General features: G+C 33.0%; 1 protein-coding gene across 1 annotated transcript; it reads left to right on the top strand.

The window, feature by feature from the left end:
• The first annotated feature begins 604 nt into the window (after positions 1-604).
• Positions 605-25,835, top strand: LOC139523678 (CCN family member 5-like). The gene is made up of 5 exons (XM_071317876.1): positions 605-746; positions 10,239-10,355; positions 11,021-11,146; positions 24,773-24,896; positions 25,628-25,835. The coding sequence occupies exons 1-5, from the start codon at positions 695-697 to the stop codon at positions 25,752-25,754; spliced, it is 546 nt and encodes a 181-aa protein (XP_071173977.1). The 5' UTR covers positions 605-694; the 3' UTR covers positions 25,755-25,835.
• The last annotated feature ends 1,293 nt before the right edge of the window (positions 25,836-27,128 follow it).

The following is a 27,128-nucleotide window of genomic DNA, read 5'->3' as shown; positions in this document are numbered from 1 at the left end:
TGATAATGTTCAAGTTCATGGATATAATCTCCATTCCCGGTGCTCCTGTATTGTTGTATGATAAATTGGTTCCAAATTGATTCTCTACCATCACGAAAACTCCTTACCATTATCATGATTAAGGTGGGTACCATGAAAATTGCGATGAGACTTTGCGTTTAAGCTTTAAAATCAAAAGGCTCGTAACATTTTCTGTATTGGATGTGTACATCAACATCATCAAGGACATCAAGTGTGCTTTAATATACTCATAAACGCGTTAATCACTCTTGTCATGTGTGCGGACATTAGCCACGAAAGATTCAAACATCTAACTATTTATATTCTGCTGCAGAAAAATTGGTACCGTATATGTTATTATATTAATATATGTGTAAACGAAAAGAATTCGGATATAAATCTATTGCAGTGCATGTTGCTTTCTGCGAGATGGTCTTTGTCCTGAAAACAATTCCTATACCGTTAAATCGAAAAATTATATATTAAGTTATTCCTAAATGATTTTATCTTTGATACGACCACAATATTTCTTTTGTAAACTGTAGGTGTCGATCGTGACTGTAATGTATTGAAAACTTAACCTTTGCTACCGAAAGTACCGCCTGTAAACATGTTGTAAAATCTTCAGATAAGAAATTTGATTTGTGTAGACTGTATTAATAATCTAAATAACAAATCAGGATTTCGTAACAACATGATGCATATACATGTGTTCTTGTTTATAGTAGTTTCTGCAGGTGCTTCAGGTTTGTGTATTTTATATCATACTTAAACTAAAACTATATTTCCCTAAAATTAAATAATAATAAAACAATCTTCACGGATAAATTTCGCACAAAAAAGTCACTTTCTAACGTTTTTGTACTTACTCTATATATAGCATTTGGCAGAGACTAATAGTAAACATTAGTCAGCGTAATCCTTCAACAATTATCAAAACTAAGAACGTATAGTATGTTATAACAAAAAAACAAACGGCTTGGCAAAATCTGAAAATAAGATTCAAACGGGAAACAAAATGTCTGTTTGATGCTAAAATTCTAATACAAACATGGCGGATAGCAACATAGGAAAACCCCTACATCCAGGCTCTCGATTTTGAACAGGCACATAAATAACTAGGCGGAGTTAAACAGGTTTGGGATAGCTCTACCTCCCCCATTACATTAGACAGTGGTCACAACACATCATCGGCACACATTGTAAAAATCGTTATACAAACTGAAGGCTTGAATTGTCGTTCGATGCGCGAGAAGAAAAAAAAACGCCACACGAAATTATAAAAGACAGACAGTTCCGCTCTAGGAATACATACTATTTAGTATTATAAAAAAGAAGATATGGTATGATTGCCAATGATACAACTATCCACAAAAGACAAAAATGACACAGACATTAACAACTATAGGTCACCGTACGGCCTTCAACAATGAGCAAAGCCCATACCGCATAGTCAGCTATAATAGGCCCCGATAAGACAATGTAAAAATATTCAAACGAGAAAACTAACGGTCTTATTTATGTAAAAAAATTAATGAAAAACAAACATGTAACACATAAATAAACAAACGACAACCACTGAATTACAGGCTGCTGATTTGGGACAGGCACATACATAAATAATGTGGCGGGGTTAAACATGTTAGCGGGATCCCGACCCTCCCCTAACCTGTGACAGTGGTATAACAGTACAACATAAGAACGAACTATAAAAATCAGTTAAAAATTGAATGTTTTTCTCCACTGTGACTTATTATACTTGCATTGTAGTTCAATAAATGCCAATGAAAATACTTTTACACATTTGATTGATAATCAAAACGAAAATAAAATTCATCTTGACATTAACACCCTTATAATGGTGATCAACATTTTGAAAATTAACACTTTGGCCAGTTAATAATTAGAATAAAATAACTTTTCCAAGTCAGGATGTAAATGAAAATATTCAGCCCACTGCAGGACATTGCAGGAAATATTGTTTCAAAACTATACGATGTACTTATAATACTTGAAAACGAAAATTCCATTCACGAACAACTTACTGGTGCAAGTGTCCAGTTAATTTAAAATGAGTGTTGGTATAGTAAGGTTCTAGGTGCAGTTAAAAATCATGTTGAGAATCAAAAAGTCCTTCCATGTTACAGGTTAATGATTAGAATGATCTGCATAAAATCATTCAGATAATATAAAGAAACGTATTTACCACAAACCAATATACCAGCGTACCGATTGTGAATGCTTATATTCGTTTAATTCAATGATTACAAATTCAGCAAAGAAAAACGTGTAGAAGCATTTGACATCATTAACCATACAATTATTTCTGACCAATAAAATTAATGTAAGATCATTATTCGTTGCTACTCAATTATAAACGAAAAATTGTGGTAAGGTATACGTGTAAACTAACGACTAAATTGTAAAAATATTTATATTATCTACAAAGATCTGTTTCAAATTAATATATTTAAGGTGGTACCTAACACTACAGGAAGATAACTCTGTGAAGTCAGCTAAACGTCCTAATTACGTTGTGTTGTAAAAGGAAAATTAAGAATCTCAATGATCAAAATAGGTGTTTGTCAAACTTCTATTTAATCAGTGTAATTTTTCTGACAAAACGATTGGTTAAAATTTTGAAATTTTTATATTTTTGTTAAAGGGTAAAAGTAAATACTTAGACAAAATTTTATGAAAATTAAACGGGCCAAATTAATTTTAGTGAAAGTGTTCGGTACTACCTTAAAACCGTCTTTGGAAAATTCAAAGCAAGGATGTTGAAATATTCGAGTCGCGCATGAAACAGAAATTTTTATATGAAGCACACGACACCATATCACAAATTAAAAAGTTTGTTTTAACAATTTGTGGATCTGTCCTCTCGATCGATGGTCTCTTTTGACACTATCGACTATTTTCCTCGGTATCTAATGATAATCGGCTCTATTGGCTGTTCTCTATTATTATTATTGCAAACACTAACCATTAGATTATAAACAGACGAATTATAAACAATATCGCTGCTACTATGATACAGATAAATGATATTTAGAAAACAACCAACAACAAAATAACATAGCAAACTAGTTACATGTATCTACTCATCACAGTATACATTTACATGTTACGATGTTACAAGAATGAATCATGTGTTTCTTGCGGAAAGTATGTAGCTAGAACAAAACACAAAATACTTCCGTTCGCTGTAATTAAAAACAATTGTGTCAAAAGTCAGGCACATTGTAAGCTCAAATTTTTTGACCATTTTTGTGCGAAAATTCTGTTATAATTCTTAACCGTTACATTTATGGGGAACAAAAGAACGGATATTGGTAACAAAATGTATTCCGTAAACAAAGTAAATTGTCCATGAAAAGAAGTATTAGAAAGCAAATGATTGAGATTTTTTGTTAAATTGTATTTTTATTTTGTATATTCAGTGGAGATCCCTTCTAACCTCTTATTAGATCTGTCACAATAATCTGTCATAGAACTGTTCTAAATTGTCCTAGAATAGTTCTACCTAGAACTGTTCTAAGTAGAAATGTCAGAATCAGTTCTATGTAGAACTGACTAAATCAGTTCTAGGTAGAACTGTCAAGATCAGTTCTAGGGTAGAACTGTCCAAATCAGTTCTAACCGTAGAACTGTAAGCAGAACTGACTAAATCAGTTCTAAATGACGTCACTGCAGTAAGGGCATCTTAGAATTTAGAAGAAAAAAAATTCAGTTCCAATTACTTTACTGTATAATAGCAGGTTTTCTATATCTTTACTGATCAAACGTCACATGAACAAATATCGAAGCGGATAGAGAGGTTATCCAACTCATCGGAGAAATATTTTTTTATATGATTGCACATACACATCATGGTTTACGTTGCTTCGTTCCCCGTTTTTAACAGTTTCTTCCTTAAATATAACTCTGCATTTAATTCATGAAATTTTAATGGTAATTTACCTTGTTCATGTTGTTTGCCTTGGATTTAAATTCATGATTTAAGATTCTGTTATGACAAATGTTGGAACGAAAATTGTACAGTATACCTATAAGCTGTATTGCTTTTGGTTTGAAATAAACTAATTATATGACAGTGGATGAAATACGTGTTGTGTAACTTAAGTAAAAAACTCTGTACATTTGCACAATCTTGTCAGTTGAGACAGACTTATCCATAACGATTATAAATGATATCTGGGAGTCTGGGACGTTAGAAAAATATACTCGATCTGAACATGAATGAAATATTTGCCCCTGGACGTTAAGCTACAAACAAAATCAATCATAATTCTTCTTTACCTTTTCAAAAACCCAAACGACAAATAAGAGGTACAACATATAACAATTTTGCAACTGAAAACATTATAGACCAAGAAGTCCGTAACAACAAACGTACGGTCATACATGTAGTTCCTAATAGTAAGACCGACCAGTTAAAAAAACTGCATCTTTGTGCGCACTGCAGTACATGTAGGTTGGAACCATCTAGAGGACTCTGTAGTGTGCGTCACTACAACCAAGGAGTTTAAATCAATACTCCTCAGCAAGCACGACTAATTTATGCGCAGACCAATCAGTCACACAATAGAGGTTTCCCTATTTGCTACGTATCAGGTACGGTTGGTACGTAACACAACCGTTGGTGCTGTTTTGGAGATATCATTTAATGCATGTGATTATTGTATTCATCCTGATGAAATTAAAGAAATTAAATCAGCGATAAAAATCTTTTATCTTTTATTTATTTACGATTACACAGCTTCTAGAACACTTTGTTCGTGATTTTAAACGAGAATATTTATTTTTGTGCACAAGAGAATGAATCAAACAGTCCTAACTAGAACTGAGTTGCGTCGACCTTTAGATTCTAAATATAGATTTGCGTTTCTGTTTTTTTGGCTTTGATTTTGTTTTGTATATATTTAGCAAATAAATTAGACCAAAGAATGTTTTCTAATACTAAAATATAATTAATAATATCTTACTGGTGTCGTTATAACAATTTTACGTTTAAATGACAAAATTGTGATCAAAATTGTGTTGACTTCTCATTAAAATCAATTGTTTTTTTTTTATTAAAGTTATCATTTCGATCATTGCAGCAACGTTTTTCTTAAATGTAACACACTTTATAAAAATACGGATCTATCTTTTTCCTTATATTTTGTCACTGAACTTTTTGGGGTGGATGTAATCATTAGAAAAAATTGTTGATTAAATTACTTAAAGAATATATATAAATTTTATGACACTTACGAAAACCATTTCTTGAGTCGAAATATTTATCATTACGATATAATTTCATCTTGTTCGTTTATTATTACATCAATAATTATTGTTATAACATCAAGATTGGTAAATTTTATCCCGAGTAAATTTGTGTACTGCACGGGCTTGCAAGTAGTATATAATATATAATCTACGAGGGATATTGTTAACCAGTATCCATCGATTAATCCTTGTATCGTAAAGCAATGCTAGATAAACCCCTTACATGATAGCGTATTTTGTTCACTGATTACGGCATAATTTGACGTTATATTTGCACTAATGCACTATGAATATGTCTTTCTATCTCTTGGTATTGTTGTACGGGAAATACTATGTTGCTATACAATGTCTTTTGCACAATTTATAACTGCTTTTTGGACTCAAAATTAAGGATTATTTTCAACGGTTGGTAAATGTTTCTAGATAATTTGTTCAGGTTAATATGTATCATGAATACGAATTACAAAACATACTTCAACTCTTTGTTTCTTATTTTTCTCACTCGGCTCACTGCGAAAAAAGATAAATGAACTGTTATGTTTCTAAAATTTATATAGCATAGTGACTAAGGAGGTTTTTTTTTCAAAGAAAAACTTCTAGTCTGAGGGTGTACACTTAATTTTCAAAAAATAAAAATGCCAAGTGAATACGATACAGTTGATGTGTTATATCCTTGATTTTGCCATTTGATTTGGGACTTTCCGTTTTTGATTTTCAGTTTTTTTTGTGATTTTACTTTTTACTAGAGATACGTCTAGTATTGGACTTCTTGTTATATGCATAGATCTATGGATAATTGCTTATCAAGTTATCGAAATTAAAAGTAACTAGAAGATATAAAGACTACAATATAATTCATGACTAAAATCTCAATTTTATTGATCATTTTTTTTTTCAATTTCTCTCTATCTTCCATATTTTGACGTACACTTGCAAAAGTATAAACATTGCCATTTAAGGGCAATAACTTTCATATATAACAACTGACAACACCATCTACACTGAACTATTTGAAGATCTGTATTTTTGATTAATGATCATTATTTGCTATTAAAAATTTCTATCAATCAAGGGCAATGACTACAATAACAAGTTGAGTGATGATTTAGGATTGCTGATCACTTTTGCTTTTGAAGTTAATCTCTGTCTATTAAAGATTTCAAGATAATAAGCCGTACTTTGACCTATAATGGTTTACTTTTACAAATTGTGACTTCGATGGAGAGTTGTCTCACTGGCACTCATACCACATCTTCTTATATCTATATGGAACAGAAGTTGATCTATGTTACGGGGACTATATTCTATCTGTACTTGTCATATCACAAGTTGATTTATTTCATACTTATACACTATTCACTCTTGTATTCCTAAAATTAACAATAAAGAATGAAAATATAACCTTAACATTCAGATTTGTTTTATTGAAAGGCAATATTATTTTGTTAAAATAAATTTCATTTGTTTATTTTTTCTAAAAACATACCAAAGTATACCAAGCTTAAACATTTTATATTGATGTAAAGCTAATACGAACAAAATTTATATAGGTTTAAAATTTGTTTTGTAAATTAGCTTCTTTTTGTCTATGAAGTTTTAGGGGGAAATAACTCTTAACTATAAACCTTTCGTACCAACGGTTACTTGCAACGATTGCAAAAAAACAATCAAAAACCACTGACTTTAGTGACGGTTCATTATTACTAATACTATGGATACAGAGAGGAAATAATGGCACTTTAAATTGATGTGGACAAACTTTTGTAGTCATGGTAGTCATTGTGTTCCAAAGTTGGTGTCATCTTTATCATATGATCCGTCCTGACATAGCTATATATATAGAAATATTATTGGTCTACAATGAGGCCATATATATTTACATGATAAAGTGTAAATATGTTCAGTTTTGGTGATGCGGTCAAATAATGTTGTTAAAATGACTCAGTCTGATATACCGAAACTACTGAAATTTGTTTACGATTCAATATTTTGAATAAAAAGAGGACATGCTGGTACCCTAGTTGAAATTTTTTTGTAGTCAATGTCTTCCAATATTGCTGTCATTTGAATAATACAATACATAATGATATGTAACTATACAATGTACGTGATTTACTATGCGGCTATATATATATAGATATTAAGATTTACATTATAAAGTGCAAATACCAAATTGTATGGTCAGTTTTGGATGATGCGTTCACATATGGTCAGTTTAGGTTGATGCTGTCAAATATGGTCAGTTTTGCTTAATTTGGACAAATAATTTTGATATATAATATATGAGTCAGTCTGAAATATCAAAACTACTGAAATTAATTTATGATTCAAAATTTTGAATAAAAAGAGGACATGCTGGCACTATACACATGATAAACTGATGCAAGCATAATTTTGTAGTCATTTTTTCCCAATATTGCTGACATTTACATTATACAATACATCCTGATATAAAATATAAGTTATTTACTTTGCGGCTATTAATATTTACATAATACGGTTTAACTATGCGACTATAAGATTTACATAAAAAAAAGAGCACATATGGTCAGTTGTGGTTGATGCAGGCAAATATGGTCAGTTTTGGTTGATGCTGTCAAATATGGTCAATTTTGATTGATGCGGACAAATTATTTTGTTACACAGTCAGTCTGAGGTATGAAAACTGTTGATATTTTTTTCTGATGCAATATTTTGAATGAAAAGAGGAAATGCTGGCACTCTCAATTGAAGCGAGATAAAAAAAAAATTGTGGTCATTGATTTTCAATATTGCGGTTATTTGTAAACTATAGTCCCTCTTGACCAAAAGTTATAACTGAAATACTGTGCAGCTATATAGATTTACATAAAAAAAAAAAGCAAATATGGTCAGTTTGGGTTGATGAGGTCAAAAGATTTTATTACACAAGTCAGTCTGAGGTATGAAAACTTCTGATATTTGTTTATGATTCAATATTTTGAATAAAGAGAGGAAATGCTGGCACTCTCAATTGATGCGAAAAAAATTGTGGTCATTGATTTCCAATATTGTGGCTATTTGTATACTACAGTCTCTCTTGACCTAAAATTATAACTGAATTATTGTGCAGCTATATAGATTTACATTAAAAAAAAAAAGCAAATACGGTCAGTTTGGGTTGATGCGGACAAAAGATTTTATTACACGGGACAGTCTGAGGTATGAAAAATACTGATATTTGTTTACGATTCAAAATTTTGAATAAAATGAGGACATGCTGGCACTATAAATTGATGCGAACAAAAATTTGTGGTCATTGCTTTCCAATATTGCTGTAACTTTATATTACAGGCCCTCTTGACCGAAAATTATAACTGAATTACTGTGCAGCTATATAGATTTAGGTTTAGGTTGATGCAGTCAAAAGATGTTTGTTAAACGGGTCCGTCCGAGGTATGAAAACTACTCGTAAACAGATATAATATTTGTTTACGATTCAATATTTTGAATAAAAAGAGGACATGCTGGTACTATAAATTGATGCAAACAAAATTTTGAAGTCATTGTTTTCCAATACATGTATAATTGCTGTCATTTGTACAATCCATCCTTGTCTAAAAATTTAACTATATTACTGCAGTTTATATAATTTTACATGATGAAGACCAAATATGTTCAGTTTAAGTTTAATTTAAAAAAAATATATTTATTTATAATAGTGGATTGGGAAACAAGTTATTACATTTGGTTAATGAGGTCAAATAATTTTGTTATACGAGTCATCTCGACTCCTGGAATGACAAAAGTAAAATAATTCAAATGATAAAACTAACGGCCTAATTTATGTACAAAAAATGAACGAAAAACATAATTAATGTAACACGTCAACAAAAGAAAATCACTGAATAACAGGCTCCTGACTTGGAACAGGCACACACACCTCTTGATTTAAAATCTTAAATAAGACCGGCAAAATAGCAAAACTCTATATAAATCGCTATTTTGCCGAAGCCTTAATATATTTAATACAAAGAGTTCTTGAATCAATTCTAGCCATACAATTCATAAATCAATTCTAGCCCTAGAATCACTGTTATAAATCAATTCTAGCCGTAGAATCATAGTTATAAATCAATTCTAGCCGTAGAATTTATAAATCAATTCTAGCCTTAGAATTTATAAATCAATTCTAGCCGTAGAATTTATAAATCAATTCTAACCGTAGAACTGTTATAGAAGTAGAACTGACCAAAGATGTGGTCAGTTCTAGGTAGAACTGTCTAAAATTGTTCTACGGTAAACTGTCAGGATCAGTTCTAGGTAGAACTGTCAAAATCAGTTCTAGGTAGAAGTGACCAAATCAGTTTTAGATTAGAACTGTTCTAGCTAGAACTGTCCAAAAGGTGTCAGGCTGACAGTTCTACATACTGTCCTAAAACAGTTCTCCTGACAGATTCTGACAGATTTTATAAGAGGTTAGAAGTGATCTCCACTGTACCTACAAATAAATAAAGACGAGTAAACACTGTCTACTATCTATAGTTAGTGTTATTGACTAAACTGTCGATTACACCTGGCTTTGTAGCTAGATAAACGTCCAATATATATGGCAGTTGTTTATTAATCCGGTATATTGACAAAAATAACTGATCAACATAAACAGATATAATAACTTAATGTGACGCTGATTAGGATCTCGCAGTCAAAACATTGTGAAATTATAGCAACTAGGAAGTACGTTTTTATGCATTCACCAACATATGGCGAAACACACGTATGTTACTTTTCAGGTTTCCTGTATTGAATTATTTTAAATAAGGCATGATATGATTTGACTTCCGGATTATTTCTATATTGCTTTATCCCACTTTTGTATATGTCTTAAGGTTCTTACACATCATGGGCTTTCGAATACTAGGCTTTTATCGTTCCTGATTTAGGTGAATCCAGAAAAGCGCTTCGGAAGCATACAATTTATAACGTGTTGTTTTCATTTTTTACAGTTACGGCTGGATCACCTTCCAACTGTACTGACGCTACATTTATTGATTGTCAGGATACACATGTCTGCAGCCATACAGATCTCAAGAAGTACTGTCCTCTCACCTGTGGTATATGCAGTAAGTTGTTACCCGCATCCGTGGTTACCATTTATAGAACCAAAGATTTAAATAATGATAGAATACTATACATGTAGGTCAGTGTATCCCAAACTCTGTCTGACCGACAAAATGTCAGTCAAAAAATCATTCGGACAGACAGCAATTTTCAGTATAAAAGTGCAAATTTCTCTTTCGGTCAGACAAACACTAAAAACGTTTGGCACAGACTGGTATGTATTTGCATACTTATTAAATATCATGTCTTAATATTTTACATATATATATATAAATAAGGGTTTACATACGTTCGCAAGGGTTGTAATAATTTACTATCGCGTGGAGCTCTTTTGTGTGTTCTCTTTCTATTTTTTAATAGTTCGCAAATGGTTCGCTTATACTATTAGATATCTAGCTCGTGGCACAAACACGTCTTTATGTAAATCTTGAAATGAAATAGATGCAACTACTTTATGTCTCTCAGTTAATATTAGTGTTTCATCATATTTTCTTTTTGAATCAACACTAACGTCGTTATGGCTTACTTTTTGCCTACATTATTCTGTATTTGTTGTAAATCAAAATTGTCGGGGAACAAATAAACAAATCGCATAAACTAATGGGTTTTTTTCTTTTGAATTTGACCTTTAAACAATGAATCAATACTTTACTTTCTTTTGTTTTAGAACCCTGTCAAGACGAAAGTGTGTTTAACTGTAATCAGAATGTGTGTTCTTTTCCCACGCTAAAGAAATTCTGCCCTGTAACTTGTAATTCTTGCAGTGATGCCACACATAACATGCATAATACAAGTATGTTATTTAGTTTTACATAAGTGTGGGTTATATTATAAGTATCATTTCAAAAGAATTCTAGATATTATATTACTTATGTTTAACCCGATTACAACCAAGGCCGTGTTCACATTGACCTAAACTCGGTGCTGTGTTAGTGTAACTCCCACATAAACTAAACATAATTACATTCCCATTGATAAAACTCAATGGTTACAAGACATTTGCGGAAACTAGGCCTATGCCTAGGATTACACTTTAGACTTACGATTACAGGTGACAAAAACAAGGGGTCATCTCAAAATACAAAAACAAACCAACAATACATATACAAAATAGCAAATGGTGTCTTCTATATAAAAAAAATGTAAGCAACACGTTAAATTGCATGTCCGAAGCGCTTTTCTGTATTTCCCATCAGGACCGCACAAAGCCGAATAAATATTTTTCAGATGATACTCTACTGCACGATTACAACTTTGTATCCGCAACTGTTTCGTTACCGACTTAGATAGATTGTGATTTTTTTTAACAATTTTTCTCGCCTGCTACACTTTTGAGTTTTTTTTATCCCTAACAATCAATTGAATAGATTTGGGTATAAACTTTGTGTAGAAATGAACAACGTCGCAGTGAGAGATCACGGGCTGTTCCGGGGGCAGGAACACCCTTTTTCTTGCCGATCAATGCTTTTGATTAGTGACATTTGGTCGGACCCCCAACCCCCCCCCCCCTTCCTCCCCTTTACCTTGGGTTGGAATCGTCTTTGGAAAATGGCTGGATCGACCCCTGCGTCGTCAGGTCCCTCTATATTACAATTCCATGAAAAAAGTACCAGTCTCGGAACAGGGGTTAAATTAGCTCATGTTTCGAGCATACCAGTTTCACCTATGTTCATGGAGGATAATTATCGACACCGCGAAACAAAAACGTCCATACTTAAGGTAGCACAATACAAAGATTTTTTAACTCCCAATCAGATAACTTTAAACTGATGTAATTCATTTCATCCTTCTTTATATTTTATAAATGAGGTACCAAAAGAAAGAAGACTCAGATTTCCAAAAACATCAATTATTATAGAACAAATTGTATACCCAATTGAATTTAGTGATTTCTTATGAATTGATGTTGCAAACTTCATTGAAGATTTATGAGAGAATGAAATACAATAGGAAAAATCTGCGACACAGTTTTGGAGGTCAAACTGTGTTGTGCAAGGATCTATAAAATATTTTGGGATGCTATGAATAACAAAGAAGCTAAAGTCATTCAAGTATGGACATCACAATATAGCAACTAATTACATAACAACTAATTAATATGTAATAATTAAATCATAATGAAATTATAACAATTTGAAAGATTAATTATTCTTCTTTCTTTTGGTACCTCATTTATAAAATTTAAAGGAGGATGAATGGAATTACATCAGTTTAAAGATGTCCGATTGGGGGTGAAAAATCTTTGTATTGTGCTACCTTAATGATTCCCAAGATCTTTTTATAATAGTTGCATGAAAGAAAAACAACTTTTGTTTGTCTTTTTCTGGTTGTTGCTGTTGAAAACATAGATAGCAAAGTTTTAACTATTTGAGTACAGCTATTTTACATTTCAACTCAGTCTGGCGAACAGTCTAAAATATATTTCCGACACAGAAAAGTTCGTCGATAACTGTTTTTTTTTTTTTGGGGGGGGGGGGGAGGTCTCGAATAGTTGTGATTTTTTTTCTATTGAAACCAAAAACGCAGACAAAAGTGTTTGTCCTATTTAGGAAAAATAAAAGATTTCAAAATTATACCGAACGGCAAGTGAAATTTAATGAAGAATAAATAGCTCAAAAACACCCGTCCGCTGTATTTCCTCATTCTCTTTAAAACAAAATAAAAGAGAAAGTATGTCTTAGTGCGTCTGGCGTATTAAATTATAATCCTGGTACCTTTGATAACCTTTTTAGCATAAGCATGCTAACATGCTCCATTATTGATTGCACCTTTCTTAAGCTTACACAAAGTATTGCTGACTTTTTGTCAGCAATTGTCCCAACAGCAACGACAATTGCGATATTTTTTGTGTCTCATGTTAAATTTATTTCTAAAATAATATTAGTTCATTCTATCATACTTCGTACAATTGCAGCTCAATCGTTTTCAACCTTGGATAACACCGTATACAATAATTAATGTTAACACATTGCTGCAAATATATTTGAAAAAAAATCATTGTTCAACTACAGAAAAACATCCCTATCGTTACATTGTTTTGGATCGACGGTTTATTTTTATGTGATAGTCGTGTTTTACGGGGGTTCCATAAACGACAAGTCTAGGGTTCTTTGACATCACTTTATTAAGTAAACATAGGAATAAATAAATAAATAACCCTGCAATAACAATAGCATATAGTTATTACAATTATCAATATCACAGTCTTATCAAAGTCTTATACTATAAACATATAAATATTATACTGGCGTAATAACAATGTTACAAGATCGCATATAATATTCTATTCCGTATACAATAATCTATACTGAGTATGAAGAATGCGGTGACATTCACAATATGCAATACACTCGCAATTATATCTTTCTAAATACAAATGCATGCTTTTGATAAGTCGTATCAAATAGTATATCATTATAATCAATCAAGCATATTATAAGCAAGTCGAATGTATCGTACTTCACAAACGAGTGTCATTCATAAAACCTTTAACATACAAAGGTTATTATCTGTTCACTATAGTATTCTATTAAGTTCGTATGCACTACTGTAATGTATAATATCTATGTAGGTACAACATAATATAATATGACCCTTACCAATCTGTGGAACCAGGTTATATATCTAACATCTACAGTACAACCAGTATGTTACAGAGACATCATAATCTATGTGTCCTGAAAATAATACACAATAGTAAATACTAGGATCTAGGAAAATAGTGATCCCTTATATAAAATACAACATATTAAAGACTGATATAATAAAATCAAGCTATTACACAGAATAACCATATATGACAATATGAATGCAATTGTCAATGTGACATCCATAACTGAAAGGTCAAGGTCACTTTCAAAATCATTCGTAAATCTCCCTTTCTACATTCAAACTACAGATTCAAATCATATATTCTCAGATTAATACATCAACTATCTTACTCCTATCATATCTAAGATCCATGGGCATACTTACCTATAAACGGGCAGAATTGTATAGCATGCACTGCATACGCCTTTCATACACCACAAAGAATATAAAATCTACTTACCAGATATAAAGAATGTAATTTCCAATAACTACAGTTGTTCCAAAGTATGGAAACTTCAGTGAGTAATCACGAGCACTAAATATAATGTTTCTATATAAGTTTCATCACTATATACGGTTTAAACAAGAAGTATATATTAAATATGTATGTCTCCAATTTTCAAGAGTTAACCACCATTACTTCTTTTCCAAAATCTGAGGTGTGTCCAGAATGACCAATAAGAACTGACCATAAAGGTAAACAAGGTGTGACAATTAATTTACTAATGAGTTGGACAGGTAGATACTATTACAACTATGCCCAATGAAGTATGACTGACTAGAACTTTCATACATTTTAAAGTGTGAAGAGATAATGAACTATAAATCAAAAGATCAAATAATCAAAGTGAAGTAATCAAGTCTAATATCTGGCATATGATAAAATGTAAAATACTAATAAATGAAACACGTAAAAATATACTCTGTCACATTCTCCCCCTGCTGCGAGAATGTCTTCCAAGACATAACTGGAATCATAGTGACAATAAACAAAAATATATAACAATGATCTTCCCCCTGTGTGAGGAAAAGACGTCCTCGTCTAATACTGGACAAAACTGAAATACAAAAATCATCTAATCACCTGGCTTAGTGATCAGCTTCAACATCGCTCTAGAAACTTCATCAGCCATGTTGACAAACATTCCAGAGGATGCTGCAGTCCTAAGGTAGTCAGCACGAACCATCCATTCTGGTTGTGCACTCTTGGAGACTGGTGGTACAACAAAATCCTTGTACTTGGTTGTAGCTGTTGATGTCTTAGTTCTAGTAGATCGTCTTTGCTGTGGTTCTGGTGTACTAATATCATCATCATCTTCCTCGTCATCATCAATGTTCTCATCTTCCTTGCTATCATCATCTGTTACATCATGTAAAGCATCTGTTGCCAAATCGTATACTTGATCATCTAGTGATGTTTCGTGCTCTGAACCTCCTGATTCCTCAGGCAAAGAAGCGTCCTCCTCTAATTCAGAATGTTCCTCGGTGCGGTCCTGATCGTCATCAGCGTTACCGGGAACAGTAGCCTCCTCCTCAACCGATGCTATTTCATCATCTGCTTGGATAACATCATCCGGCTGAATATCTTGTTGAACTCCTTGTTGAGGCTCTTCAACCACGACATATACCATTGATTCATCCTCACTCTCCGTGTTGGAGTCTGTTGAAACTTCTTCTGGAGCAGGTTTCTTCTTAGGTGATGCTGGTTTTCGTTTACTTCTTCTTGGCAAAGGAACTGGTATCTGGTGAGTTGTGTTCTCTTCCACAAGTTCCTCGTTGATGCTTCCAATAGGTAGTAAATGGTTCCTGTGAAGCGTTCGTTTTCTTCCATGACCATTTTCTTTCCTAACTACATAGACAGGTAGTTCGGTATTAGGCTGATCGAGGATTACATATGGTTCTTCTTCCCATTTATCCTGTAACTTGTGGGTTCCATCGAAGGCAAGAATCTTCACAAGTACTCGATCGTCTTTATGTAAAATTGCTCCTTTAACTCTGATGTCATAAGCTTGCTTCTGTTTACCCTGTGATTTTACTGCAGCTGATGATGCAAGTTCATAAGATGTCTTTAACTTCTGTCTCAGATCTTCAACATACTTCGTCATACTTTTCGGATCTCTATCACTGTCAATCCCGAAAGCTAAATCTACTGGAAGCTTCGGCTGTCGACCAAACATCAGCTGGAACGGTGTAAAGCCTGTAGTGTCATGCTTGGTCGAGTTGTAGGCATGAACAATAGGACCAATATAAGACTTCCAGTCTGCTTTCTTGTCTTTCTCCAGAGTTCCAAGCATGTTTATGAGTGTCCTGTTGAATCTCTCGCATTGTCCGTTGCCTTGTGGATGGTATGGCGTTGTACGAGACTTCTTGATGCCAGTGATATCGCATAAATCTTTGACTAGACGACTCTCAAAGTTAGCACCTTGGTGGCTGTGTATTCTTTCTGGAAGTCCATAATGTACCACGTAGTTCTTGAAGAAAGCTTCAGCAGTTGTTCGGGCTGTCATGTTCTTCGTTGGAATGGCCTGTGCGTATCGAGTAAAATGATCTGTGATCACCAATACGTACTGGTATCCGCCCTTGGAAACTTCTAACTTCAGAAAGTCCATGCAGACTATCTCCATGGCTTGAGTAGTTCTTATACTGGTCAATGGAGCTCTGTCGTTGGTTGGAGTCTTACGCAATATACATCTTGGACATCTCTGGATCCACTGCTCAATATCTCTAGTCATACCATACCAAAAGAAACGATCTTTGACTAATGATGTCGTCCTGTCTCTTCCCTGATGTCCCATATTGTTATGTAGTGATCTGAGTACTGTTGAGATCTGAGAGATTGGTAGTACAAGTTGATCTTTAGTAGTGTCGTTGTCAGTAGTTGTTTTGTATAATATACCATGCTTGATCCTCAACTTGTCAAAATTATTATACAGTATGTTGTGGAATGGTGACGACGGTACATCTTGCTTTCTGGGTTTCATCTTACTACTAACTTTGTCTATCCAGTATCTTATTGTAGAGTCGTTCATCTGCTCCTCCCTGATGTTGATTTGGTGTTCTTTGAGCATATCCGGCATGTTGTCTAAAGCATCTGGTTGGTGTGATAAAGACTCTACGTATGCAACAGGTTGTACTAAGCTGCATATGGCCTTGACAGATTCCTCTGAGATGTTATCTGGTTTGGTGTGAATACCAGGAAGACGCGACAATCCATCAGCATCTGCGTTGTTTTTACCTGGTCGATAAACTATGTTGAAATCGAAGGATGCTAACGCTGCAAGCCAACGATGTCCTGTGGCATCTAACTTCGCTGTGGTAAGTGCGTACGTCAGAGGGTTGTTATCGGTGTAGACTGTAAACTTCTGGCCATATAAGTAATCCTTAAATTTCTCTGTAACGGCCCATTTTAACGCAAGGAATTCTTGTTTATGTACTGGATAGTTTCTCTCTGATTTTGACAAGCCTCTGCTGGCATAAGCTAAATCTCTCTGTTTTCCTTCCTGTGTCTGATAAAGAACAGCTCCAAGTCCATTAATACAAGCGTCGGTGTGCAGCTCAAATGGATGTTCGGAGTCGGGAAAGCTTAATATCGGCGGTGATGCAAGGTGACTTTTCAACTGTTGAAAGGCTTTCTCCTGTTCTTTATTCCACTGCCATGGTTGTTGCTTATGGTCTTTCTTCGGTTTCTTTCCTAGGAATTGGCGCACTTCTTCAGGTGTTGTTGGTCTTGGCCAATTAGTGACTTTGCTGATCTTATCTGGGTCTGGCTCAACTCCTTTCTCGGATACGATGTGACCAATGTACTTCACCTTTCGTTGAAAGAAAGAACACTTCTTTGGAGATAACTTTAAGCCAACTTCTCGGAGACGCTGGAAAACTCTCTCGAGGCGATCTAGATGTTCGTCCAAGGTTTTCGAAAAGATGATTAGATCATCTAAGTAGATGAAGCAAATTCTTGCATGTAGATCACCAAGGCATTCTTCCATCAATCGTTGATATGTAGCTGGTGAATTTGCTAACCCAAATGGCAATCGGTTGAATTCGAAGAAACCAAGTGGTCTTACTGTGAAAGCTGTTCGTTTCTTGTGTTCCTCCTCTAACTCCACTTGATGATAGCCTGACTTCATATCAAGCACTGTAAATATCTTATTGCCACCTAGCGAGTCAAGGATTTCTTCAATTCTCGGAAGTGCATAGGCATCTTTGATAGACAGATTGTTCAGTTGTCGATAATCAACGCACATGCGCAGTTTTCCATCTTTCTTCCGTACTAAGACGACGTTAGACGACCATGGTGAATGTGAACGCCTAATGATACCTGCTGACAGTAGTTGCTGAAGATGATCTCTGACTTCATCTAGCATTGACGGTGGAATTCGTCGGTGTCGTTGCTTAAATGGAGTGTTATCTGTTAAATCTATCCGGTGTTTCACTAACGACGTATAACCAATGTCTGTATCGCTCTTGGAGAATATATCGTTGTATCGGTTTATCAATTTCTTTCCTCGTTTAAGTTCATCTGGTTTCATATCGTCTGGTATGTGTATATCCTTGAGAATATCTATCTGATTGTTGTCATCTGGTTTTACTTGTTCTGTTGTTATGGTTACTGGTTGAAGTTCACATAAAAGAGCTCTAGGTGCAACGGTAACGGTTCTTGTAGAAATGTTCGAAATGTGAACTGGAATATCATCTCGTTGATTCTGGTCGTATGTGATAATAGCTTGTACAATATCTAGGTCGTAAGGTATTACTGAGTTTGAAGGTGCATGAAGCATGGAAACGGTGGATGGATACGGTAACATCTTGTCCATATAGCCTTTGATAACTACTTCGGTGTTAGGTTGTATGATAATCGGTTTTGTTTCTGCTGATTTCACCAGTGCTAAACGGTTATGTTGTCTTTCAAGTTCTTTCTCTCTTAATGTCATACATCTGAAGGCTAAGTAGTATGGTGTTATCAGAGTAGCATCTTGTAGAAAACGTGTACCATGTTCTTGTTTGATGTCCTTCATAACTTCAGATAAGATGTTTGTTCCGATAAGCAGTGGTACTTCTTGATGATATTCGCTATCTGGTATGATGAGAAATAAACCAGGTTGTATCTTGTTGTCATTTGCTCCTTGAAGTTGCAAATCAGCTTCAATGTATCCCTTGTAAGGTAAACGTTGTCCATCGGCGCATTCTATTTTCAAAAGAAAACTAAGTGACTGTAATGGTGTAGAATAAAGATGTTGATTGTAAAAACTTTCGCTTATTGTTGATACAGTTGAACCTGTGTCGAGAAGTGCTGTTGTGTTAATTCCATTAACAGTAATAGGAACTTCATTTGATGAACCAAGTAATCCTGATATAGGTGATTTCTGTTCAGTTTGTTGTGTTGATTGTTTCATGATGAATGATTGTTGGAGGTTCAGAGCACGCTGTGTCTTTCTTGAATGATCAAGTCGTACAGTGCAGTCTATAGCGTAGTGTCCTGGCTGTCTGCATCGCCAACATGTGAAATCATTCTGTTTGCGTCTTCTATGTTGTTCTACTGGTCTATATATAGTTGTTTCATCTGGATGATATGGTGTCCATGATGTATCTCTTCGTGACCATTGAATGCTAGTAGATGGTTGGTCACAATTTCTATCTTCCTTCAAAGCCTTGACATCTTGTGAGAGTTGTTTCACCAATGCTGTAAGTTGCTGAATTTGCCTGTTTTCTACTGTTGTTGTCGTTGATTTACTCGTAGCCTGTGTAGGTGGTTTCTTTTTCAAAGATGGTTTGAGGTTATGTTGATTCTCTATTTCTCTTGTAGCTTTCAGTAAGGAGTGAAAATCGGTGATGGTATCTTTCTTGTAGCGGACAATATTCTTCATTTCCGGTCTTAATCCATCAAAGAACTTTGACGTAAGCATATCGTTGATGTTTTCCTCTGTGACATTCTTTCTGTTCTTGGCTTTGCTTAGTATTTCCTCTAATCGACAAGCCCATGTTGCAACGTCTTCATCATCTTGCTGTCTAGCCGTGTAGAATTGGCCAAGTAAAGCTTCAGGCTGATCAACAGATCCGTATATACTGTCCATCTTATCAATGATGTCGTCAATGGTTGCTTCCGGACCAAGTCTCATGGGATCCTTGCTAGCATCTCCACGTAGAGAACGTCTAATAGCCATCGTGATGGTTTCATGTGTATGTCCTGTCTTGATGAGACACTGTACCTCATATCTCCATAGGTCGTATGGTGTACCAGTCTTTGCATCTCCGGAAAACGCTGATATCCGCGGTAAATAGGCATTCCATAAATCATCATCAGTTTCTTTGTAATCTTCCATCCAGGTCTTAAAATCATCTGGTGTCAGAGCGCATGGTTTGAGATCCATCTCCTTGAAGGCCATAACTATGTTGCTGATCTCATCCTTAGATAGATAATCCGACATGGCTGTACAAAATGATAATACCTAAACTGTAAAAATAAAATGCTGAGATGAAATCTGTAATAAACAAAAGCTTCTGAAACGAAAGAAATGTTAAGTTCCTAAAAGAAAAAGAAGAAAAAAATATGTCTGAAATGAATACAAATATATACCAAAAGTTAATGCTAAAACAAACAAAAAAATGTTAAGTACCTACAATAGAAACAAAATATCTGAAATAAAAAAAAAATATGAATAATATTAATTTATCCTAAAATACAAAGAAATTATCTGGAATAAATTAAATAAACAAAACGTTTTTAAGTACCTATAACAAAAATAAAGATTCTGAAATCAAATAGAGAAAAAAATAAGATTAAGTACCTGAAATCTAAATGAAAAAATAAGATTAGTATCTGCAGTCTAATGTCTAATCTACAATAAAGATAGAATTAATGCAAATCCAAATATGATACAATATAATCTGGAAATCTCAAAGAAATATCCTGTAAAAAAATAAGATTAGTAACTCTAACTACTAGTATGGTCTGAAATCAAAATTATGATTAAGTATCAACAAACTCGACAACAGTGCCTAAATAAATATAGAGTGATATAATACTGAACTGAAATGACTAACTCCTCTGAAATAAACAGACTAGATGGTAAATGCAACTCTGCAATGGTAAATCAATATGCTGAAATCAAAACTCAAAAATGGATCTGAGAAAACACTATATATAAGTATAATGTACACAGTGGCTAACAATACCTCACAACTGAAAACCAATGAGTATGTATAATGAAAACAAATATGAATAGTATCAATATACACGTACGTACCTTTTTTAAAGTTCCTACCCAGCGATGTCTCTGCAAATCACACACACCTAATACTCACCAAAATGTGTGCAATTTATTCCTTACTGAGTATGACTAGCTGCTACATATAATCAAAATATATGTAACTATATAGGGGAATATATATAATACAATATAATGTAAAGTAGAAACTGGTACTGCTGTTGCTGTAAATAATATCAATGTATCATCAATGAAATCGCTGAAAGTCCTGAAACTTAAAATGTATTAAAGAATCAGTCAGTCACCAACCAGAACCGAAGAAACAGATCTACCTATACAATATAATGTAGACACCTATCAAGTACCTTAATAACCAGAACCTATCAATCAAACAACATGTATACTTACTTAACTATGTATACTTCTAGTTCTTCAATGAGCTTTATACCTACTTCTTCAAATGTACAAATTACTCCAGTCGGTTTCTTTCTGTACTTATATTCCTCACTTACCCTCAAATTTTTGTAGGTAAATATCTGCGACAGCAAAGTTCTGTGGAACTTTACCAGTAAAAGAGTATTTGTCGTGTCTCTAGTCTTTGCAATAATCCTAACTGACAGATGCGGGGATTGGGCAGTTATGAATCTATTTAATATGTACAGAATAATATGCAAATTATTTCAATGTACAAATATCAACACAATATATATGTATTTACAAAGTCAAATATAATATATAAATTACAAACAGTAGCAACTGTTTATTCTTCTACCTATGTGTCACACTTTGAAATTCTAATATAAATTAACTAACTGTACAAGCGTTCGAAAGCTAATTATATAATCAAATTCTGAATGAAAGTTTAAAGTAATTTCAACAAAAATTTACAACAAAAATTTAAATCCAAATACAGCTAATATGTATGAAATAATTTCAAATAATTTCCGAGAGAAAAAAAATCAAAGAAATTTATTTAAAAAAATTAAGTGACACAAACAAAATGTGTATTACAAGTCAAGTACAAATAAACAAATACATTCAATGTCAATCAACTAATGAGTATATATCAAAAGTTTTACTAAATGATGTTTATTTATAAAGTCAAAACACACACAGTGTATAAATACAACTCAGTTTAAAAGTAACATCTATAGTCAATAGGTAATCTCTGAAGTGTATCGACATCTACGGTCATCGTGTATTGCCAAAATACGATCAATTCTTCATAGTCTACATTATCCACCAAAAACGTCTGATCTACTAGAAAAACTACGTTGGGCGCCATTGTGATAGTCGTGTTTTACGGGGGTTCAATAAACGACAAGTCTAGGGTTCTTTGACATCACTTTATTAAGTAAACATAGGAATAGATAAATAAATAACCCTGCAATTACAATAGCATATAGTTATTACAATTATCAATATCACAGTCTTAGCAAAGTCTTATACTATAAACATATAAATATTATACTTGCGTAATAACAATGTTACAAGATCGCATATAATATTCTATTCCGTATACAATAATCTATACTGAGTATGAAGAATGCGGTGACATTCACAATATGCAATACACTCGCAATTATATCTTTCTAAATACAAATGCATGCTTTTGATAAGTCGTATCAAATAGTATATCATTATAATCAATCAAGCATATTATAAGCAAGTCGAATGTATCGTACTTCACAAACGAGTGTCATTCATAAAACCTTTAACATACAAAGGTTATTATCTGTTCACTATAGTATTCTATTAAGTTCGTATGCACTACTGTAATGTATAATATCTATGTAGGTACAACATAATATAATATGACCCTTACCAATCTGTGGAACCAGGTTATATATCTAACATCTACAGTACAACCAGTATGTTACAGGGACATCATAATCTATGTGTCCTGAAAATAATACACAATAGTAAATACTAGGATCTAGGAAAATAGTGATCCCTTATATAAAATACAACATATTAAAGACTGATATAATAAAATCAAGCTATTACACAGAATAACCATATATGACAATATGAATGCAATTGTCAATGTGACATCCATAACTGAAAGGTCAAGGTCACTTTCAAAATCATTCGTAAATCTCCCTTTCTACATTCAAACTACAGATTCAAATCATATATTCTCAGATTAATACATCAACTATCTTACTCCTATCATATCTAAGATCCATGGGCATACTTACCTATAAACGGACAGAATTGTATAGCATGCACTGCATACGCCTTTCATACACCACAAAGAATATAAAATCTATTTACCAGATATAAAGAATGTAATTTCCAATAACTACAGTTGTTCCAAAGTATGGAAACTTCAGTGAGTAATCACGAGCACTAAATATAATGTTTCTATATAAGTTTCATCACTATATACGGTTTAAACAAGAAGTATATATTAAATATGTATGTCTCCAATTTTCAAGAGTTAACCACCATTACTTCTTTTCCAAAATCTGAGGTGTGTCCAGAATGACCAATAAGAACTGACCATAAAGGTAAACAAGGTGTGACAATTAATTTACTAATGAGTTGGACAGGTAGATACTATTACAACTATGCCCAATGAAGTATGACTGACTAGAACTTTCATACATTTTAAAGTGTGAAGAGATAATGAACTATAAATCAAAAGATCAAATAATCAAAGTGAAGTAATCAAGTCTAATATCTGGCATATGATAAAATGTAAAATACTAATAAATGAAATACGTAAAAATATACTCTGTCACATTTACACTTTGAGAAAGCCCAAGATTTAAATTCTACCTGTAAGTGTAATTATAATCCTAATCGTAGGTGTATGACAGTTTCCGCAAATGTCTAATAGACATTTGCGGAAACTAGGTCTACACTTAGGATTACACCTTAGACTAACGATTACAGATAAAAAAAACCAGAGTCATCTCAAAATGAAAAAAAAAAAACCAAAACAAATAAAGATACTTTAGAGTGGCATACTTAAACTATAGTTTAACACAACGACCAATATTAAATATGTAAATTATAGTTACATGTTTTGCTTGAAAACGCAATTGTTCAACATTTAAAATCATCATTGGTTTGGAACGACAGTTTGTATTTACACTTTGAGACGCCCAAAGTTTAAATGTTACCTGTAAGCGTAATCGTAATCCTAATCGTAGGTGTATGCGAGTTTCCGCAAATGTCTATTTACATTCCTATGCAGTCTTAAAAGGGGTGGTTGGGTGGGAAACGAAACTTTACTGTCGGATAGGCGAACCTCGAATGACAATTCTAGACTATAATACTATAATTTTTGCGCTAAAATTCAAGCATGAAGTTATCATGATTGATATAACTCAAACCGGTAATAACTTACTGATTGTCCAATCAAATTAAACATAAACATGTTTTGATTTGAACACGCGTGCTAAAAGTAAACAAATACACATGTTCCCGAGTAACCTTTATAAATACATACACAATGTATCATCGTATGGTCTCCTATACTAACATATTTGACTGATTGAATGGTCGATGGTTTCAATGTCATCGTCAGCTCTCATAACTGTATAACGTAGTGAATAAAATTGAAAAATATTTGTTATTTATGCTTCATTTCTTTTAAATTCTGTTTGATACAGCACAGATAAATAGTTGTTTTTACAAGGGAAAGACTTATCAGGAAGGTGAACACTTTACTGATGGTTGTGATTACAAATGCGTCTGTGAAGATGGACCTACTGGACGTTACGTATGCCATTCAATGTAAGGTTACAGCTGTTTTATAACTTACTGTGCATGTTCGGTTATTGATAGGAATGTTTTTAAATAAAGAGATGTGACATGATTGCCAATTATTAGGGGATGTTCAGTCTGTATGTAGAAATACTGAAAATTTTATCTATGTAGGAATGATCTTCAATTAGCAATGAATGAGCAACAATATTAACCATGAATTTTGAAACCCCTGACGTCTCGTATATGATTTGTCTCAATGTCGTTTTGTTTACATACATGTAGTTCAATCTACAAAATGACGACATTTCACTGTGATACATTATTTTGGCCCAATTTTATTTGAAATTGATTGTGTGATTCATTTAACTTAAAATTAATGAAAAGTGAAGTGATGAAATCTCTTATATAGGCGTCTCTATTTTACTTATGATGAACATATCCCATTGGTATCTTTCGCCCCTCTTATACAGATAAAAAAAACTTGTCAGACAGACATATGAGAAATACAAAATTGCGTGATTGTTATACCAACCACAAAATTATAACATATGATACTTACAATTCAGGATAGTCTATTTTGAAGTTTAATGACAAGTTGAGTGTATTGACCACCAGATTCACTTCTAAACCCATCCCTTTTATAAGTTACAACTTTTAACAGGTCTAGACAGGCTTTAATTGTCTTGGTGTGCGTTCCTGAAATACAAAATGTATATTGCATGATTGTATGATGTTACATGTTGTCAGTTTTGTTACAGGTGTACCCAGTGGAACCTACCAAGGATTTGTACATTAAATCCTCCAGCTCCTGGGAAGTGTTGTAAGACACCAAGTTGTCCGTCACACATGACAATAAGCTACCCGCCAGGGTATATAGAGCAGTAATCAAATGTTTAAACATGTACAGTTCATTTACATGTACATCGATACATATAATGAATGAATAAAATATAAGACAAAGACAAATACTTTATTAGAGTCTCACCTCAAAATTGACATACATTTATACATTAATAAAATAACAATAATATTTAAAACAACATGAGCCACTCTAAAAAGAGTTATGAGAGACTATAAAAAAAACATTTCTACAAAACACATTATTATCTACAATTATATAAAATACCTTTTCTTTTTAATAATAAATCATAGCAGATTTTAGCTAAAAAGTAACACACATTTTCATCAGTGAATAAAAATTTGAATTAATCATCATCAGACAAATTAACAGAATCATAATTAAAAGAGCTAGCATGTCTAAAGAAAATAGCTCGTAAATCTGCATATACTGGGCAGTTAATTAACACATGTTTCTCATCTTCAATAATGTTATTTTTCTTACATTGCTCATTAAAACATAATCTAATGTCAACCATAATGCCTTCATATCGACCAGTTTCTATTCTCAGAGGTGCAACACCACATCTAAATTTAGCATATGCACTCTTATATTTTCCAGGCATATTAATACATAAATATTTTTCTCTATTAAAACATTGTTTAAACATTCTATACGTTCGCAATTTACTTCTTTCATTGTACATTAAGTCAGAGTATCACTTCTCTTTATAGCTACAAAAATTTTCATGTTCAATTTGTTTAATTGTATTTTTATCAATAGAAAAATCAGTATTACATAAAAACTCCATATCCATTTCTTTAAATTTCACATTGACTCTATAATTCCAATTTTCAAATTTACTATTTCAGCATTTATTGCCCCATAAGAAAACCTTTTTATTAACTATACAATGAGACATTTTAGTTAGTCTCGACCATAATCTAAAACTACATGTCCACTGAGATATAATACTGGGCATCCAACCCATATCTCCATATAAGGCTAAGTTAGGGGTGTATTTACCCACACCCATAAAAAAATCTCTTTGCTCTTTTTTTTACAGCATTAATACAAGACAAATCTTGGTGATCCCAAATTGAGGCACCGTATTCAATTACAGACATAACAAGTGTATCAAAAAGTTTTGTAAATGTATCAAATTGAAAACTTCCATTAGCTTTACATCTATAGCTATTTATAAACCTAATGACCTACTTACACATTTAGCTACTGCCTTAGCCATACAATTGTAATCTAAAAATTCTGACAACAGTAAAGCAAGATATTAAAGTATATTAACTAGGAACAATTTCCATATCATTATTATTAAGTACAAAAGTAAAATTTGTCTTTGGTGTAGACTGAGTTCTGAAATGTACAATTTTTGATTTCTCTAGATTTACAACTAAATCATTTTT

Source organism: Mytilus edulis, chromosome 5, assembly GCF_963676685.1.
Source record: "Mytilus edulis chromosome 5, xbMytEdul2.2, whole genome shotgun sequence".
NCBI lineage: Eukaryota > Metazoa > Mollusca > Bivalvia > Mytilida > Mytilidae > Mytilus > Mytilus edulis.
The sequence above is the reverse complement of the archived record's forward strand: the minus strand, read 5'-3'. Positions and strand labels throughout refer to the sequence as shown.